Here is a 21055-nt window from a genome sequence, read left to right as displayed (position 1 = left end):
TTCCTCCTTGAGAGAGCCTTATTCAACAGGAGAATAGGACACTTTCTCTTTTGGCATCTCAGGTGAGGCACCGGGGCTACAGAAAACAAGACCAGAAACCTGTGCATCTCTTCTTGATGACGAAGGATTGTGCGTTTAATTCAGGTCGGAGATCCACGTGGCATCTGTCAGCTTGAGGTTTGGCCTGATCCTTGAGGCATACTGCAGGGGGAACATCCACCACATCAAGCTCTTAACCAAACAGGTACTCATTATATAAGAGTATGCAAGAGCGATCAGAGGGCACATCTCATTTGCGCACTCATGAAGCTCACGCAGCCTCATCTCAGTTCTCTGCGCTGTATTTGATCGGGAAATGTGCAACTTAAGTGATTTCTATTTAAGGAAATGTTAAAAATGATTGGAATCATATAAAAATACATTCATCACAATTCATTGGACATATGTTAATATTTATTTTATGTGATCATTCCTTTTTTAATTCAAGGCTTGTGAAGCTTTGCCGCATGTCACTGTTGTAGACAGACCAAAGGTTGCACACAACCCAACAAACTGCCCTCTCTCTTACATACAGAACGAAGCTCAAGGCAAAATGAAGGTCCTGAGTGACATTGTCAAATCAGGGCCACAGAAGATGAATGCTGAGGACCTGAAGCTATGCATCAGACAGGAGTCGTACACAGAGGCTTTGTCCAACCTGCTGTCGCCGCTCAACCCCAGCATCATCCTCGCTGAAATCTGGTTAGAGCCACACACACACAAACAGTATACATATAGAATGTGAGGCCTTTTCACTGGAAAAAAGTCTGGAAAACAATGGGTCGTATATTATATTTGGGGTACAGAGATACAAACCAACAGATGACTTCACCCCATGTGAGTCAGAGCATTTCTTCCTGTCACTCACCCACTGGGAAAAAGTGTCTTGAAGACTGTTAGCAAGTTAGCAAACAATGGAGGAGTTATGATGCTACTTTTAGCATAATGGCGATGAGTGAAGCAGAGCTGTCGCAGTGTAGTATGGTTGTGACCCCAGGATGCAGAGACATGAGCGTAGTGCAAGTTAAAGAGTCTTTAACGTCGCACAAGCAGGTGCGAAATATCACAGCTTTTGGAGTGGAGGCAAAAAGGTGAACAGAAAGTGATGGTACAAGGTTACCGAAGCACCAAGAGGTAAAAAGGTACAGATAAAAAATACAGGCAATGCAGTGGGATGCGTCAAACTTCTTCAACAAACACGTCTAACACAAGTAATGAACCAGCAAAGTTCAAGTCACTATGTTGAGCATAAGAAGCCCTCTAATAACAAATTAGATACAGCTGCTAAACACCGGGAGTAGGGCTCTATGTTTTCTATTAACGGAATCGTGGATGGAATCGCGGAATCGGGCAATAAAAACGCAATATACTGTTAAACGTGGAATATCGCAGAAATTGACATAATGTGGCAGACTGCTCAATTGTGGCGGAATATCATTACAAACACGAGCCTGCTCCCTCCCGAATTAAACATGTTGAGACTGCGACCTGAAACACTGGCAAAAGTTGATGAAAAAACTTAAAACTCCTCTCTTGCAGCACGTGAATGGAAGCTAACGGGGTTAGCTCAGTTCCTAGGTTCGCAAAGTGGGGTACACGTACCCCCAGGGGTATGCCAATTGTAATGGGGGTACAAGAATAAAAATTAAAAACAATTAGCACCTACCACTTGGAATTACGAGTGCGCCTGACACGGACATAAGTAAATTTGATGATTATTTTGTACATTAAGAGACTGGCTGAGTTTAGCAGAGAATGCTACTGCGGCTGTCTAAAAAGTAAAAACATGGATTATAAAAAATTAAAACAGAATTTGGGCCCTACGGGAGTAATGGATAACTCAAACGGCACAAAACAGGAAGTCGATAAACAAAATAAAAGCAATTACTACCATTTGTTATTTCACTGACATTGAAAACATGAGAAAAAAAGTTTGGATTTGTGTCTTAAAAAGTCTTATATTTTATGGTTGTCTTATATTCAGGTCAATTCGGTTGATGTTTTGGTTTCTTTTCTTTTCACTTTTCACTCACAGACCCCAACATTAGGTACACATCTAGTGGAATTCAGTACAAGAACTGTGTCACAACTTCAGCCTTGCTGGAGATGAAATTCTCCACAACCTCCTATTGGTCAAAGGACCCCTTTGGAAAATTAATTAAGCCAATTTCACCTCCCCCTTGCGTGCTCTTCAATCTCCAGTTATGAGAAGGAAGAAAGACTTAGATTTTTCCAAATGTATTTGAAGAATAAGTCAGACATAATAATTGAAAGATAAATCAGACAGAATAGTTTCCGCAGTCTACAGGTACCTGGACCCCGTTTCATCCACCTGTACCCATCTCCTGGATGAAATGAAAGAGGGCTCCCCCCGATCGTCCCATAGTCATTTTTATACTTGTTAGCTCAGACCATTGGCGCCAGTCCCTCCAACGATAACTTTCTCCTAAATACCTTGACAAAGCTTGTGACGCCAGCAGATGATAGCCGGCTCCTTCGCTGTCCCAACAAGACTTACTGTAGTTGCTGACATAAACAAAACATTCTTTTCCTCAGCCTATGTCAAGGTAGTTTTGTCTACATTCTGTCTGTTTAACCTTTGACACACTTAAACAGATGTTCACCTACTCCGCTAATTATTTAACAAAGCATTATTTCGATAAACTACTTGTAATCCTTCACTACGCTATTAGACTATTCGATTAAACAGTTATATCTATACTGTACTTATTGTGAAACACTTAACGATAATTCAATCAATAGACATCAATGCAAACAGTTATTCTAAAATCTACTTGTAATAATTATTTACCCACTCAGTCAATTCATTTTTTTCCTACAGCCTTTACAAACATAATATTGCTGAGTTTTACTTTGTTTTTACAAGAATACTGTACTGTATCTGGATCAAAAGCAGTCTAGATGAATACTGATTGCTTTCTTCATTGTTTTAATACTGTCAGTGTAAAAGTACAATACGTTGGAAGCCTAAAAAGATGAATAGTCATTCAGTATGTTTGGATACGGTTGGAAAGGCTGTGAACTCTTGTTTTGTTTGCTATTTTTTGCAGTTCAGAAAAGTGCAGATTCATGGACTCAAAGATGAAACCGCTCTGGCTGATGTATAAGAGTCCCTGGGGTCAAGGAGACATGGTGGGCATCATCTTCAAGAATGGAGATGGTAAGTTGCAAAAAACCCCATTAAAATGCATACGTAGATCACATGATAATTGAGAAGCATGGAGAACAAATATATATTGTATCGCTCCATCATCCAGATCTTCGACAAGACATGCTGACACTCCAGATGATCCAGCTCATGGAAAACTTATGGAAAAAAGAAGGTTTGGATCTAAGGTAGGAGTGTTTTATTATTACATATATTACTGCACAGCAACTCCTGGAAGAAATCTCATTCGCTGATTTTGTGAGGACAGAATGATTCCATACGGCTGCTTGTCCACTGGGGACAAGATGGGCTTCATTGAGGTGGTGAAGAACTCGGACACCATCGCCAATATCCAGCGAAACAACAGCAACAGTGCCGCCACTGCTGCCTTTAACAAAGATGCCCTGCTCAACTGGCTCAAATCCAAGAATCCGGAGTGAGTATACACAACTACATCATTGTAGTTGTCAATTGTTGCTGCAGAAGAGGGTTTTCAACCAAGCAGAACATTTCCAGGAATGATTTCAGTCAAATTTAAGCAAGCTGCAATAACAGTAAAGTGACTAGCAATGTGTTGCCAAATAAAGATTCAAGGAAACTACTCTTTTCTTCCTGTTTTCTCTCACCAGAGACAAGCTTGAGCAAGCCATCGAGGAGTTCACGCTGTCTTGTGCTGGCTACTGTGTAGCTACTTACATCTTGGGCATTGGGGACCGTCACAATGACAACATTATGATCAGGGAAACAGGACAGGTGAGAGTTACATAATATTACGTTGCACTTTCTGACACTGAAAGAAAAAACAATCATGATGAAAATTCACCACAAGAGGGCGCTTGGATATCGTTTGGCGGGATCTAGAAGTGAAGCATGCTGTATGCATGAAAGAAGCATGTTTTGGTAGGGAATCAGTAGCTGGATTGCCATGGGGACAAATGTGGACACCCTCCTGCAGTGTAGGCAACACCAAACAGTGCTAACATGGATGTTGGACGACTTCAGAGATACCCACCTCTTGTATTTTCCTGAAATGTTTGTTTCTCATAATATTATGACTTAAAAACTTAAAAATAACAATATATATAACAAAATATATTATATTTTTACTTTCAACTCTTAGGAGTTAATTTTTGTAAAATTGTGACGTTTTTCTTGTTAGCATACGACTTTTTTCTGTTAATATTTTGACATTATTCTCATAAAATTACAGCTGTTTTTTTTTCCATTTCTGCTGCTTTTTTTAAATTTTGAAAGTAATTCAACTTTCTTATTGTAAATTTGATTTTTGTGACTATTCCATAATATTTTAACCTTATTCCCATATTATAACTTTTTCCCCTTCATTTTTCAACTTCATCTTGTTTTGTTTGTTTTTCATAATATTAAGACATTAAAAATGTTTTTTTCTTTAATATTTCAACTTTATGTTTCTAAAATGACATTATTTTTCCTCATAATAGTACGGTTATTCTTGTAAAATTACCACTTTTTCTCATTAGATCACAACTTTTTTCTCTTTATATTTTGACTTTATTTTTTGTAAAATTACTGTTTGATTTTTGACCGGGGGGGGGGGGGGGGGGGGGTTGGTGTACAGTCCCAAAGAATTACAACACTTCTTAGTGTAATTTAGGACAATTTTTTTCACATGATGTATGTATTTGTTTGTGTAAGCCAAGGGTGTACAAGTGTGGCTCAGGGGCCATTTCCGCCTGCGACTTGTTTTTTATTGGCCATGCACACAGTTTCATTCCAAATGTGAAAATTGTAAATAGTTCATGGTGTAATATTTGTTAACAGTTATTTTGATGTAAAACAACCCTCTTTTTGTATTGTTCATGTTACAGTTGTTTAGATACTTGAGCTGTCACAAAAGCAAAAAAACTGTCAAAGTGAAAGTTATGCTTGAAATGTATCTTTTCGCAAAAAGCTGCTTTACTTCCCTTTTCTTGATGGGAACTGATATTTTCATGAAACTTACCTATGTTCTACTGCTGATTACTAAAGAACGGAAAGGTAGAAACTATTTTTTTTCTGATGAAAGACTTGAGTTTAATCTTTCTTTTGGTGGTTTCCCTGTTTATGTAGCCGTAGAACACAATATTCTGTGTGTCTTGATAAATCTGTCAAAATCGTCTAAAATAGCCGGTACTGAAGGGGCTGTTTTTTGAAATTGAATGATTGAATGAGTTAATAAATTAAACATTTTCGTAGTTAGAGCATAAAAAACCTGTTTGACTTTTGAATTACCATTATGAGGGCCCCGTAGACATGAAGTAACACCCCTGTAGTCACCGTTACACTCCTGTTATTTTTTGTTTACAACACATTTCTCAACTGTAATGTGCAGGCTACGGGATCACTGCAGGGACACAACATACAACATTGTTAAACATTAACAAGCTAACGAGCCAACTAGTTAGCCTCCAATTTATTTACTGTATTCTAAACTTAAGAAAGGCTTTAAAATTGAGTGGGAAGAAGGTCAAAGAAGCCAAAAATGTACCACTTCCACACTGAACTTCTTTTCACTCTGACATGTCAGACATGCTATGGCTGACTCCATTCAGTGTGAGTATGTCTCAATAATGGAACATTACTGACGCCTAGTGGCCAGAATACTACATAATCCTTTGTCTTTCAATATTGTTGGACAATACGCCCTAGTCAATCACGAGACAGCGATAATGTATTAGTTAATTTTTTAAAAAACGCGATAAAGCAAGGGAGAGATAATTGAACCAAGTTATTTTGAGGGTGACTGCACAGTGGCATGTTTTCCAAAGCATTTTGAGCACAACCCATAGGGGACGCCACATAAGTCATTTATAGTCATGTGAAAAAAAAATTATGTCCCACCCCATTTAATTACAATAATTATTTTCCAATTTGTCCGTAAATTGTCCTTTGTTTAGAGAATCTATCTCAAGCTACTGTATGTGATTGATTGTGATTTAGAACCTACCCAAATTTTCCCTCTGCCGTTCAGCTCTTTCACATCGACTTTGGACATTTTCTGGGCAACTTCAAGCGCAAACTGGGCATCAACAGGGAACGTGTGCCTTTCATTTTGACATATGACTTTGTCCATGTGATCCAACAAGGACGGACAAACAACAGTGAGAAGTTTGAGAGGTATATTGTATTTTTAAAAAAGGCTGTATATTATTTACTGGGGTTTTCTAACAAAACTTTGCATCCTTTAGGTTCAGGGAGTACTGCGAGCGGGCCTATAAGATCCTATGTAGGAACGGTACGCTGTTTGTCAACCTCTTTGCAATGATGAAGGCAGCTGGGCTGCCTGAGCTCACTTCCTTCAAGGATATTCAGTACCTAAAGGTATATTTTTTTCTACCATTTATCCAGTTAAGACTCCCAGAGAAGCTGGAATGTCCAAAAAAAAAATTTATAATGTTTTTTTGCAGGACTCTTTAGCTTTGGGTAAATCAGAGGATGAGGCACTGAAGAATTTTAAAGTGAAGTTCAATGAGGCACTGCGTGAAAGCTGGAAGACCAAGGTCAACTGGATGATGCACTCTCTGGCCAAAGATAACAGACCGTAAAGGACACCCAAGGACAGTTAAGATACAATCAAATGGTTGGAAAAGGAAAGGAAAAATACAATCCAATGGCATTCACCAGTTGTTTACACGTGATTACGACTGTTTGTACGACGTAACGTCTCAACTGTATGCAACCAAAGACAATGCAATCATCATGGAGACAAGTTGTAATACACCAATGGTACTTCTACTTGAAAACTATGGATTTATGAAAAAGGTCAAGATCTACTGGAATATAGGTCAAATACACACATTATTGATGATGGATTACAAAAATGGGTCAGATATATTTTTATTGTACTGTATTGTATTGTATTTAATGTTAAATACTTGTACAAACATATTTTTAGTTTTAGAGCTACGGTATATCATTTCATATTGCCTTTGCAGTGCCGGTGCGCTAAGAAGTGATAAATACTATTTAAGTGATTAATGAAGAACTGAGGCTTTTAATTTATGCAAATCAAACTACATTACAAGTCACAACATGTTAGCTTCATGAAACAATTGCTAAAAACATTTTATTCTCAGGTGCTGAAAAAAGTTTAATTGCATTGAGATTGGGACAAAGCGTGATACTTATACTGTACAGTCCAAACAAACCAGCGGTGTGGAAAATACTATTTCATTATAATTGTGCATTTCCTGCTGTATGATCATGTATTGCTAATTCTATTGCATTTTTATGACTGATGTGCCAGATGCCGTTACAGAGATTACTTGTCTGTATTTCATTGTTTGACTATCTAACCCAGTGCAAAATTGTGTTATTTAATTTGATGGTGTATGTTTTAATTAATTTATAGAGTTTCTACCTTACCATTCATTATTATTTCTAAGTGTGGTTAGCATTTTGGCCTCACAGTCAACCACAGTCTCCAACCTCCCTTTGAGCATTACAGTGTAGAGTTTGTATGTTCTCCTCGTGCGTGCGTGGGTTTTCTCCGGCTACTCTGGGTTCATCCCACATCCCAAAAACATGAATGTTAGGTTGAATGGAAACTCTAAATTGTATGAATGTGAGTGACGATGGTTGTTTGTCTATAGTATAGACTTCATATGGTGACCAGTCCAGGGTGTACACCACCTCTGGCCTAAAGTCAGCTGGGAAAGGCTTCAGCTCACCTGTGACCCTCATGAGGGCAAGCGGTATAAAAGGAAATAATTAATGAATGTTCATTCTTAATATGCAGAATGAACACAACCTTAAGTGTTTGCATTGATTTTCAGCATAATTACCAGCGATAATCCTCCCGTTCCACTAAAAACGAAGGACCCATTTCATTTTTGTTTATTTAAATATCATCCATCCATTTTCTATGCCGCATATCCTCAGTAGGGTCGCGGGTATGCTGGAGCCTATCCCAGCTGACTTCGGGCGAGAGGCGGGGTACATCGCCAGTCAATCGCAGGGCACATATAGACAAACAACCATTCACTCTCACATTCATGGACAATTTAGAGTCGCCAATTAACCTAACATGCATGTTTTCAGAATGTGGGAGGAAACCGGAGTACCTGAAGAAAACCCAAGCACGCACGGGGAGAACATGCAAACTCCACACAGAAATGCCCAAAGACGATTCGAACCCAGATCTTCCCGATCTCCTGACTGTGTGGCTAACATGCTAACCACTCGGCCACTGTGTGGCCCTATTTAAATATCAATTAATGTCATTATGGAGGCTTTGTGGCAGCAATCAGGAACCATACCAAAGAAACATAATATCTATTCACTTTGAATGACAATTCTTCCTATAACCTTCCGTGAATGTCAGTGTGTCATCTGTTCATTCTTAACATGAAGAAAGAACACAACCTTAAGTGTGCCACCATTGTTTTTCAACATAATTACCAGTAATAATCTTTCCATTTCACTAAAACTGAAGCATTCATTTTTTAAATATATTATTTTATATTATGTCATTATGGAGGCTAATTATGGCAGCATACCAAAGCCTATCCACGTAGAATGACAAAAATGATGTTAGTCTAATAGTTTGACAAATAATCTACTGTGAATGTCATTTTTATATTGTGGATTGTGTGTTCAGAGATGCAGAGGTTATTTATAGTCTTCTGTCAAACCGAATGGGGGGTGGGTGGGTGTATGCAGTTTGGCTAGGGCTGTCATATAGCGCCTCAAGTGGCTGACAGTGGAATTAGAAGCAGCAGGACCGCTGCGACTCGCCACTGTGTGCCGACAGGAGGGATGTGACCCTCCTACATCAACACTCCATTCATACACAACGCACAAGAAAGAAAAGCTGGACCAGGAGGGGTAAGCTCAACTTTTTATTCCTTCGCAACATTACCGAGTCGAGGCTGAAAGTATTGTATTTATACTACTGGTACTGACGCCTGTAACAGAGCGACGGCACCTGGATGGTGTTTGCACCCAAAAGTACTTCTTCATTCAAGGCTTTTGTCTCGGGTATGCTAGCAAGCTAGCTTGGCTGGTTAGCATCGGCTACTTTGCTTTAGGCAGTGTACGTTCGTCGTAGCTTCTGTTAAGTATATAACCTTGTTAAAACACAGTTCCTTTGTCCAAGCTGTCTTCCGTGACAAAAAGGTTGAAAATGGTGACGAAAATGTGACGAATGTTCACTGCTAGCGCTGCTAGTTTGAACGACCTGCAACATGAACGCCAGAACCCTTCACTGCAGTGTGTTTTTAACTCTTTCAATGTCCATTTTGTTGGGCAAATTCGCACTAGATACACAAGTAGACACTGACCCCATAACTGTCGGATTAAATATTATACAGGTAGTTCATCTAACAGGCAATATGTTTAACCTAATTCTTAAAGTTTAATTACGTACCTGTATTGACACGAATATAAGACGGCCCTGAATATAAGACGGACTTGGAAATGTTTTTCAAATCATTTTTTAAACCATGATTTCAATATCATTTAAATCCTATTCGTCATGGTTTAATTGCATTACTTTGGTTATTCATCAGTTGTTTGGCGGCTCTGATTCATTGATCTGCATTCTCTTAACATCATAGTTTTGCGTAGTAATATACAAACGCTTCAACACAAACCCCTAAAACAACTGCATGAGAGAAATGCTGCAACGTCATGGAAAAAGTTTGCTGGGCTACTAAGGGAGCCAGATGCTACACTAATATTGGCTAGGGAAATTGGTTGCTCTCTGATGAGATATAATGACTTTATCTAGGCTTGTCATGATAACAAATTTGGATTTGGCTGGATGATAATTGTCCTACAAATTATTGTTGATAATCGATATTATCAACACAATTTTGAGACAATTTTTTCATTAATTATTTGGCAAAATAATGAGAGCACATTGTATCAAAAGCAATAAACTTTAAGAAGCAGAAAAAATAAAGAAGCAGAAAAAAAGTAAGACATAAAAATAAGTTGACAACAATCTTGATTGTGTGTAAGGAAACAATAGATAGGAGTCCTAATTCCATGTTTCTCACTGATGTAACAAAACAGGAAATCACTGACATTGTCAATAACTGTAAAGCAAAAACATCAACTGATTGTAATGGAATCGAAATGGAAACAATCAATGAGATCGTAGAACCGTTCAGTAACTTATCATTTCAGACTGGAAAATTTCTTAACAAAATGAAAATGGCTAAAGTAATTCCAATTTTTGTAGACAAACATCAATTTACAAATTACCGACCAGTTTCCGTATTACCCCAATTTTCTAAAATTATCCATCGATCATCCTCATTAGGGTCGCGCGGGCTGACCTTGGGCGACAAGCGGGGTACACCCTGGACTGGTCGCCAGCCAATCGCAGGGCACATATAGACAAACAACCATTCACACATACCTATGGGCAATTTAGAGTCGTCAATTAACCTCATGTGGGAGGAAGCCAGAGTACCCGGAGAAAACCCACGCGACCACACGGGGAGAAGATGCAAACTCCACACAGGGGAGAATCGAACCCAGGTCTTCCCGATCTCCAAGCTGTTACTGTGTTGGCCAACGTGCTAACCACTAGACCACCGTGCGGCCCTTTCTAAAATTATCGGGAAGCTATTTAATAACAGTTTGGACAGATTTATTAATAAGAATGAATTACTCGCAGATTGTCCATACGGATACAGAGCTAACATTTCAACCTCCATGGCGCTGATTGAAATCACAGAGGAAATTACTAATCCACACAAAGTGTGCAGTTGCAGTATTTATGGATCTCACAAGAGCCTTTGATACAATTAATCACGACATCCTAACAACAAAATTAGAAAGTTACGTAATCAGAGGATTAGTTTTGAATTGGTTTAAAAATTGCCTAGCAAACAGGAAGCAATTTGTAAAGCTAGGGGAATACACATCTGCAAGTTTAAATATTACGTGTGGAGTACACCAGGGATCAAAACTGTTCAGTTTGTATATCAATAACATCTGTAAAGTGATGAAAGCTTAAAGGTGGTAGTATTTGCGGATGATACTACTACCTTTTATTCTGGGAAAAGCACACAAGAGCTAATTAAAAAAGTCACGGATGAAATGGCCATATTAAAAAGATAGTTTTGTAAAGACAGATTATCCTTGAATTTATGTAAAACTAAAATAATGCTATTTGGTAATAGCAGAAAGGACACGTACCACCAAATTCAAATAGACAGAGTGGACATTGAAAGGGTGAACAAAAATCAATTTCTGGGATCATATTAGATGAAAAAAATGCGGTTGAAATCTCACATAAAAAATATACACCATAAGGTGGCAAGAAATACTTCAATATTGAATGAAGCAAAATTTCTTGAAGCAAAAAATCTTGATCAAAAATACTTCCACACCCTTTACTGGTCTCTGGTATTACCGTATCTAATGTATTGTGTGGAGATATGGGTGATAACTATAAAAGCAATCTTCACTCGCTAAATGTACGGTAAAAAAAAGATCAATGAGGATAATTCATAATGCCGTGTATAGAGAACATACAAATAGCTTATTTTTAAAATCACAAATAATGAAATGTAATTGGAATGTCAAGAACTTTTAAATAAATTAAACAAACAACATAATACATTAAAAAAAAACTCTGAAAATAAAATTGACTCCGTTTTAGCAAAAATTGCACTTAAATAAAAATCACATTAATAACCCAAAACAATAAAAAAAAAAATAGACCCTGTGTCTGTTAAGAAAAAGACACTCCAATAACACGCGCAGTATGTAGTGAGATGGGCCACATACTGTATCTGTGTTGGAGGAATAAAATGCAATGTTGCTGATGTACTTCACCATGTCTTCTTTCACTCGGTTATACATTTCAGGTATTGCGGTTTGTGATATGTACGTTCTCCCAGGCAATTCATACTGTCTGTCAAACACTTCCCAAAATGCTGGCTTTTCAACCGTATTGAAAGGTTGCATTTCTTTTGCAATGTAGCAACACTGTCTGTGAACGTGCACCATTTTGCGCTGTTTCATTTTATATTTACTAGAGTTGACTGTCGGGACGAAGGCTCTGCCGCACTCCACACCGGGGCTGTGGCATTCGGCTTAGAAACCATGGCTTTTGTGCCTTCATTCATATTAGTGTTTGCTTGCTGCTGCTAGCACTCTGTCTATGTATCCACTCACTACCTGTAGCAGCAGCGCCTCCATGTACTGGGGGACAAAGAGGCTGACAGGAGGGTTCACTCTCTTTGTTCATTCCACTATAGAACAATGCGCACAGATAGATGCAGAGTGAACCCTCTTGTCATCCAGCCTGTGTGGTACAGAGAGAGGAGGAAAACAGACAGGCATATATGCACATGTCAATTTATCGAGGCGGCAAAATTATCGACTTCGTTTTTTTACCGTTCAATTAATCGATTTAGCGATTACCGTGATGGGCCTAACGTTATCTGTGTTGACTCTTGTTACGACTCTGTAGAGCAGATGGCATTGTAATTCTTAACACCCCTCATATGTGGATCAGCCCTGCACCCTTCCCAGGTTCGATTCAACCCCAACCCACCGCATTATGGGCAAACCTGTGGGAAACACTGTATTTCCCTACTGAATGATGCACATTTATGTACATTTCCAATCACCTGCCAGTGAAACATGTTGGCTTGCTATTGTTTTGTTGCAACAGTTTTTTAGTAAGTACATTTCCATGGCCTAAATTAGTGTGATTACCGAAATAATTTAGTTTCTCCATTTTTCACACGTCAGTGTGACGTCCCAGTTTACACGCACTGTCGCCAATGTGATTATTTGCCATACGCTGTGTGCCTCCCAAAACACCAGATGGCATTTGTGGATATTAGGGTAGGAATCTCTGGCCACGTCACGATTCAATGTGATTATGATTCAGAGGCCTGCGATGCGATGATAAAACAATTATCGATGCATTGTTTTGTGATCAATAGTTTGGCAGTTTTTTCATGCATATTTTTTTTTCTATACATAATTTCTTTTTACTCACTGTGTACTACTAAAACAAAGCATATGTGTAATGATCCACAATTAAAATAAACATGAAACAGGTTAATTTACTTCCATTATCTTTTAATAATTGGAAGGTTACATCTACCAACATATTTCCCATTGCACAGAATCAGCAGGAAAAGTAAAGTGCAACAGTAGCGGCATACAGTATATAAAATTAACAAATGTCAGCATATTCTGATTAACAAACATAAGAACAATCTGCTATTATTCACAAATTAATAATAGGCTTCTGGAAGCGTGAGTCAGACTGTTTTATATTGAGCAATAATGACCTCCTGCAATTTCCAATTGGTTGACAAACTTTTTTCATAGCTCATGTTTGTCTCCTGTCGAATAAAGAGATGACTGGTCCTCACAGACTTGTGCACACCACAATATGCCGTTTTATGTTGTAGACACGTGCAGCTTTTTTATGTACATATCTGTTTTTTCCTCTAAATTTAGTGGGTGTGGCTTATACACCGGAATTTACGGTACATAGAAAAGAAATTTAGGTCTTTGTCATGACAAATGGGAGCAAAAACAAAAATGTTGCATGTAAATGTTGAGTATAAATACTAAAATAATGTATGGTTCGTGTTGATATTGGTTCAATATCGGTATCGGCCGATATTCAAGTCTGCAATATTGGTATAGTATCGGAAGTAAAAAAGTTGTATCGTGACACCTCTACTAATTTTGTCTTTAATTAACCACAAAACATAGAGACAGTTGTTTGTTTTTTTTCCACATTCATGAGCGACCCAACCACCGGACATGGACACACATTAGCTTGAACATCTACTAGCAAAGAGCATACAACGTTTATCAATTTCTGCACAATCATGACCCACCTGGCCACAATTATTTGCGGGTTATACTGTATCTTCCTGTGGAGACTGTGTTAATAGTATGTTAATCCGATCTTTGAAAAGCACACAACGATGTAAATAAAGTTTTTTTTATGCGTGTGTAAATGTGTGTGTGTGTTTAAGTCAATAAATGCAATCATTTGTTTTTTGTTTTTTTAGTGCATGTTAACGCATTGAAGACAAAACTTTCAGAAGTTGGCGTGGTTAGCCTAAAGGTAACCTTAATTTTATTGAAAATGTTCCCATACAAAAGGGCTCCTGAATGTATTTGTAATGTGTATATATACAGTACACGTGGCTCCCTGTTTTAATTTTTGGCAAAGGTTGCTCTCATATTGCAAAAAGTTGGACAACCCTTCCCAAGATGATTGAAGCGTTCTTGTAAATGTGCATTACAAATGTCCAAGTAGTGTACTTCTATTAACTTCCTCGTATGTATTCATGTCTTTGCACCCATGAAAGCAAATTGGTTTTACTGTTGAAATCCACTAATGGCACAACTCCATGGGTTTTCTATTTTTGGATCATGCCTGCATGGATGCATTGTGTCACCCTGCCTCACAGTGTCTGCTTTCTGCATGTGAGATTGCTCTGCAGCCAGATGGGGGTCAAGTGTTGGCAGATAGCAGGGTTGTGCTTCGGGATGGTTAGAGCTACTGGGGTAGATTTCAGTGGCTGGATCTGGCCTCTTGTGTTATTTTGTAACCACGCTTAACCCCAAGTTGCTCATCAATTCTCTATGAAATGATGAGTGGGCTGTGGATCATCTCACAGCTTCCTGCTTGGCTTGGCACAAGATTTCGACGCCTTGTCAGCACTACCGGGCCGTATAGTAGCCTCCTGTGGTCTGTCACTTTGGCTCCAAAACTGCATGTGTCATTTTGTGGCTAAACACACCCTGTCCAAACAAACAGGTGGTTCCATTATCTGTTAAATGGTTTCAAGCAGTCCACTGCACAAAATTTGGGATATTAAACGGACATGACACATGTCGTTACACAATCCCAGTTCAGCAAGCAATTAGCGTATCTTAACTAGGGTTGGGCATTGTTTGAATGTGAAAGATGCTTTTACGAGTAAGTGCCATAAAAATTTGCATGGTTTAAATGAGGCCGCTAACATGAATTCTTTTTGGATTAAATGTCTGAACTTCTTCATGAATTGTTTAATGATATAAACTTTTTTTTTATGAACTTTACTATGAATTTCTCAGGGGGCTATTTAAAACCAGTATATAAATATCAAACCGCTCAACTTGAATATAAATGTAATGAAGTTTCTTTCCACAGGAGTACATTTTCACAAAAGATGTTTACTTTTGAAAAGCTAATGAAAAAACATTTTCACATGCTGTTGTTTATGTGTTAGTTTGTGATGCTGCAGCCACTTAAACATGCACAATCCAACAACTTAAAGATTTCTCTATGAAAAGTACACGGGCTAATGTTATCACTTAGCACTAGTATACTTTTTGCTGCCCCAATGTTGAAGTGTGGGTTGAGAAGATGTCATGACTGTTGCTAAACAAGACAAGCTGTGCGGATGAATAAACCCTGAAACCCTTGGTTACATTGGCACGAGACAGTCGTCATTTACTGTTTGACTTCCCTGATTCTGACTGGTTCAAGGAAGTCAGATGTAGCGCATCAAAGACAAAATATTCTTGTTATTCCACACCATGAATCCGGAGGTGTTTAATCATGTTGACCTTCCTTTGCATGATATTGTGTTGCAAATGTTGCACTGACAGCTCTTTTTTTATGATGGTAAGACAAAGTTTTTAGCTGCTTCTTATTCGTTGGTGGTCAACGGCTTCCTCTTTGTTGGTGTTTGTGGCTATTTTGTGAAATGAGCATCGCAAGCTAGGAATCAAAATAAAGAATGTGAACGATCCCGAGAGAATCGTAATGTTAGTCCCGGTTCTCATCGAGACTCGATGCCCAATCCCAATCTTAACCTTTTTTGTGTCATGGGCCCTTTTTTAGAATCCTCAGAAATATTCATGTAAATAGAATTATTAATATTTATCTCATCCGCTTGGTCCCCATGTTAAGAATCCCTAAACTAGAGGATTCATTTTGAGTGTGTTTAGCTTTCTTCGGACTTTTGTGGCTTCTTTTGCAAAATCTATTCAAATAGATGGAGCACCGTGACGCAAGGCATTTTTTTTTGCCAGATGCATTATAATGTGTTTATGAGCTAGGGCAAACAGGCAGCGCCAAATCTATTTGTGGTGGTTCACGTTTATTTGTGGTGGGCCGCCATGTACAAGAAACAGTGCACTGGATGTTGCGTAAAGCTGACTTGCATTCAAAGCAGTAAAACTCCAGCGTGGTTATTTAACGTTTTTCAACGGTGAACTTTTTACACTTGAAATTAATAGGCATTCATCATTTGTCATTTATGTGACTCCCGAGAGAGCGCTAACTTTCAAACTTGCTTATATCCCGCCCTCTTCCTGCTTCGAATATGTAAGCTATGGCCCACATAACACACACACACGTGTAGGTACGTGAAGGTTCACTCTGCTTGTGTCTGAGCGCATTGGTTGTATAGTCAAATTAAGGGGAAGAGTGAGCCTCCTGTCAGCTATTCAGCGTCTTTGTCACAGTACGCGTGGGCTAGCTACGTATTATTGAACACACTGAGTGCTAGTTAGCAAGCAAACTCTAATATGAATGAATGCACAAAAGCGATGCAACAGATGCCTCAGTTCCAGTGTGGATGTGCTGTGGGGCATTTGTCCCGGTGGTTGACGCTTTCCTGGGGCGTTTGTTCGGCAAAGTGAGTGGATAGTGCCGGGCGGCGTGAGCTCGTGATACCCAGGGTATGTGAAGTGGTGACTCCCCGCGATTCGTAAGTGCTGTAGTAGGCATCTTCTCTGCCTCTTACAGATATACTACACTTGAGTACCATCTAGTGCCTCAGTGATCATTGAATGTTAAACGTAATGATAATATGGTCTAAAAAATGTCGAAATTATCAATTATTGTCGATAATTTATTGCACAATTATCGACCAGCAAAATTTGTTATTGTGACAGGCATGTGCATTAGTTATTGTCAGCTAATAATAGTGATTTGGAAAAGTTTACCCACTAACATTGGCTAGCATTGAATGTATAGTAGGGGTGTCACAAGATCTCACAAGATTAAAACGTGACAAGAGAAAAAACTGTCTCCTGGGCACTAGGCCTGGGATGATGATGAATAATTAATTAATCACACAATAAATGAAAATGAACTGGATAATCTTGCCGACCTCAATGCAGTGCCATGTGCATATGTGTCTGTTTTCCTTGTCCCCCGCCTCCAAACAGGCAGGAAGAGGGTTCAGCACATTGGCACGTTTATTCATTAGAGCAACGGCATGAATGGCGTGAGCCCTTTTCAGTCATACAGTCTCTTTGTCTTGGTGAGTGGAGGTGGGGCTTCTACCATACACACAGAGGGCAGAAGAGTGTAACATAGTAGAAATTTAATTAGTAGATTGCAATAGATTGTCATATATTTTTATTTCTTCATTGTACACTTCTTAAAAGGAAAGTTAAAATGTCGTCTCGTCTTGTTCTCGTACACCCTGTGCATAAAGAGTATGTATGTTGTTCATTGTGTATTATACATCAACATTGCACTATAGTTTCCCTCGCATGGAGATCTCCTAATGATTCTCAAATAAGAATCTGATATTCTATTGTGTATTATACATCAACATTGCACTATAGTTTCCCTCGCATGGAGATCTCCTAATGATTCTCAAATAAGAATCTGATATTCTGCCTTGGTGTGAATGTTTGAACTCTTACAGCCTGTTCCCCAAGGGAGCTACTTAAAGTCTTGCGGCTTCTGTTGCAGTTCCTTTGAGAATCCCTGAGATTTTGGGAGAGCCTCAAACAGATTTAATTATGACAGATGATGCATGGTATACAGTGTTTTGGGGGAGGGGACAGTGTTTGCCCACTTTCTGTTTTTTTTTTTTGTGTTTGTCACACTTAAATATTTCAGATCATTAAACAAAATTAAATATTAGTCAATGACAACACAAAATGCAGTTTTTAAATGAAATGTTTTATTATTAATAAAGAGTATTAACTTTTTATTATGGTGGAGTCACTACCACCACCATATTTTACAGTCGGTATGATGTTCTTTTTCTGAAATGCGGTGTTACTTTTACACCAGATATAATGGGACACACCCCTTCCAAAAAGTTCACTTTTTCACACAGGGCCACATAGGTTTGGATTTTTTTTAAGTTTAATTTAAAAACTGCATTTTGTGTTCAGTTGTGTTGTCATTGACTAATATTTAAATTTGTTTGGTGATCTCAAACATTTAAATGTAACAAACATGCAAAAAAAAAACAAAAAACACTTTTTCACGCCACTGTATAACCTACTCAACCATGAGTCACAGTGGTACCTCGGTTTTTGTTATTCATTCCAACAGGTCTGATGAAAACAAACAATTTTTCCTTTACACTTTCAAAACAGTAGCTTCCTTGAATTAATGGACATCTTCGTACATTTGCAATTTAATTTTGCGAGTTCTTCCTTGAATTCAATAGTGTTTCTCACCATCTTCATCAAATTGCTGACACAACTTTCTTCTTTCTTAGCGGTGATACGTCATAATGGGGCCGATTAATTGGCCCGCCGATAAATATGTCAGGCTCTAGCGGACAGCCCACTTCCGCGAACTGCTTCTCCTCCTATTTCGAATCTACTGAGTGTTGTCACTCATCAATTAGTTCCAGCAACAATTACACACCTCTTCTCTCTTTAATTACCATTGTTCACTCACGATGGGAAGATGACAAGCTAAGGCTATGTCCACACGAACACCACTCCCCCACTCCGGTGTAAAAAAAAATAAAATAAAGTCCATCCAACTGAGTGGAGTTTAAAAAATAAAATAAAACCAATCATACAAAAACTGAGGCATTTGAATACCGAGATTTGACTGTATTTGTAAAATCGTTGAAGGAATATAGTTTTTCTATATATCGTTAAATATAGCTGTAACTTAATTTCATGTCATGATTGTCTACTGTGATGCACTTGTTACATCCCAGCTTTAAGGACAGTCAGTTACACCTTACCAAGCCAGCTTTGAAACAGATTGGTTCAGTTGAGCAGAACTGTTTGAGTTCATGCCTCAAGTGGTGACAACAAGACATGACCTACTTATCAATCATGCTTTCACAATCCAGTTCATCCCCATTGTTTGCCAATGCTGTAACCATTGTAGTCGACATGGTCCAAGCGAGGAGGCACCTTCATACAAGGGCAGCTCACGGGCATCCAGTAAGTGCAAGCAACTGGTTCATGCTGCCTTTAGTCGATTGGCACAGTTGTTACCTCTGCTAAGCACAAGTATGAGGCCAGAGTTTATATTATTAATTGCCTGTGTTTGTATGTTAACACAATAAAAATGCATTGTGAAAACACGAATGCATGAAAGACTTCTTTGGTGTGCCTATTACCGCCACTGCAGGGATATAAATTTTTTTTACACTTTTTCTTCTTATATTTATACATTCGCAGCAAAGCTATTGGAGGCAGCATTTGAACATTTTGACCACTACATTATTGTGGCGTAGATCAGTGTACTAGGTGCTGCAGCTATCGAATATTTTAGTAATCAAGTATTGTACTGAAAATGTTTTCAATGAATCAAGTAATCAGAAAAAAAATATTTTTGCTTGGTGCTATTATAAATGCACAAGAGGAAAAACAAAACATTTCACTAAATAATGAATGACCGATTGGTGTAATTTTTAAGATAATCAACCGTTTTATTTCTTAATTTCACATTGTGCATAGGAACAAATTTTATTTTCTTGGGTCTGATGGACTACATGATGCTTGATGGATGATGCTTTTGTAGAAGGATTTATCCATCCCAGACTGTAACCATTTACTGGAAAAGGAGAGAAATACAATTTTTTACTTATACATTACAAAGACTAAATTACATATTAAATTATGTTGATGGCTGTGCATTTATAAATCCTAAAGATAGACAGGCTGACTAGAAATAAGACAAATATTCTTTATAAAATTTTGAGTTTTTGCAGTGTTAGTAAAAGTAAAATGAAGGCACACAATTCCTTGTTGCATTACACAGTATTGTCTGCTAGAAATGAGCAGCTACTGATTAGTGAGTTAAAATGTTTTTATTTTCCATCTTCTTAACTCCCAGCACTGTGTTTTTGCAGATGAAATAAACCCTGTAATAAGTTACTTCGAAGACCTCCTCAATCCCGCCGACACTATTGGCTATGACTTCATAAAATCATTCCATAAAACCTGAAATCATTCTAAAATCATGACATAAAATGCCATAAATCATTCCATTAAAAAAATAAAAATGAACTAAAATTGAAGAGTGCAGATAAAATATTTTCAGTTGTCAAATGCACAGTTGAATAGAAGTGTTTTCAGCCTGGATTTGAACATTACCAAAGTTGAGGATTGTCACACATCTTCTGGAAGACTAGTCCAGATTTTGGCAGTATAAAACTGAAACGCAGCCTCGCCATGTTCAGCTTCTCAGAGCCCGAAATGGTTCATGTAACGCCAACATGTCAGAAATGTACTTTGGCGCAAGACCATGAAAAGACCTGACAAAGACAAAATAGACAAAGACTTGAAAAGACACAAGCAGAGCTCTTTTAGAGACTATACGTCTATGTCTGTATATGTCCAAAGTAAAGTACTCAAAGTACTGTACATGTTTTGGATAGAGCAAAAATGCATTTGGTGCATAATGAGGTGTTATGCTATTTCACAGAACCTGAAACGTGAGTTCTACCATTTTTCTATTATTTATTTCATCATCTTTATGACATACGTTTACATTTTGCAAAATGGAGATGCGCAGACAGGTTGAAATGACATCAAATCAGAAAATATTTGATACTGTTTCCCCTGTTTATTCAATACGTTTGCAGTATATTTTTATATGGCTATAGCTGCAAA

At 38.2% G+C, this 21055-nt stretch overlaps 2 protein-coding genes across 2 annotated transcripts in view; both read left to right on the top strand.

Annotated features, from left to right (window-relative positions):
* Positions 1-8225, top strand: part of pik3cd (phosphatidylinositol-4,5-bisphosphate 3-kinase, catalytic subunit delta) — a 29821-nt gene extending 21596 nt beyond the window's left edge. The window contains exons 14-23 of the mRNA XM_054794970.1: positions 1-62; positions 145-244; positions 575-741; positions 3111-3220; positions 3318-3396; positions 3477-3644; positions 3838-3961; positions 6198-6343; positions 6415-6547; positions 6634-8225. The exon at positions 1-62 is cut by the window's left edge and continues 82 nt beyond it. Coding sequence (XP_054650945.1) covers positions 1-62; positions 145-244; positions 575-741; positions 3111-3220; positions 3318-3396; positions 3477-3644; positions 3838-3961; positions 6198-6343; positions 6415-6547; positions 6634-6771 — 1227 coding nt within the window. The 3' untranslated portion in view covers positions 6772-8225. The remainder of the gene's footprint in view (positions 63-144; positions 245-574; positions 742-3110; positions 3221-3317; positions 3397-3476; positions 3645-3837; positions 3962-6197; positions 6344-6414; positions 6548-6633) is intronic.
* A 695-nt stretch (positions 8226-8920) lies between these two features.
* ctnnbip1 (catenin, beta interacting protein 1) overlaps positions 8921-21055 on the top strand; it is a 37393-nt gene continuing 25258 nt past the window's right edge. Inside the window, exon 1 of the mRNA XM_054788836.1 lies at positions 8921-9052. The gene's annotated coding sequence lies outside the window, so the exon portion shown is untranslated. The remainder of the gene's footprint in view (positions 9053-21055) is intronic.

Source organism: Dunckerocampus dactyliophorus, chromosome 1 (genome assembly GCF_027744805.1).
Source record: "Dunckerocampus dactyliophorus isolate RoL2022-P2 chromosome 1, RoL_Ddac_1.1, whole genome shotgun sequence".
Classification (NCBI taxonomy): Eukaryota; Metazoa; Chordata; class Actinopteri; order Syngnathiformes; family Syngnathidae; genus Dunckerocampus; species Dunckerocampus dactyliophorus.
The sequence above is the reverse complement of the archived record's forward strand: the minus strand, read 5'-3'. Positions and strand labels throughout refer to the sequence as shown.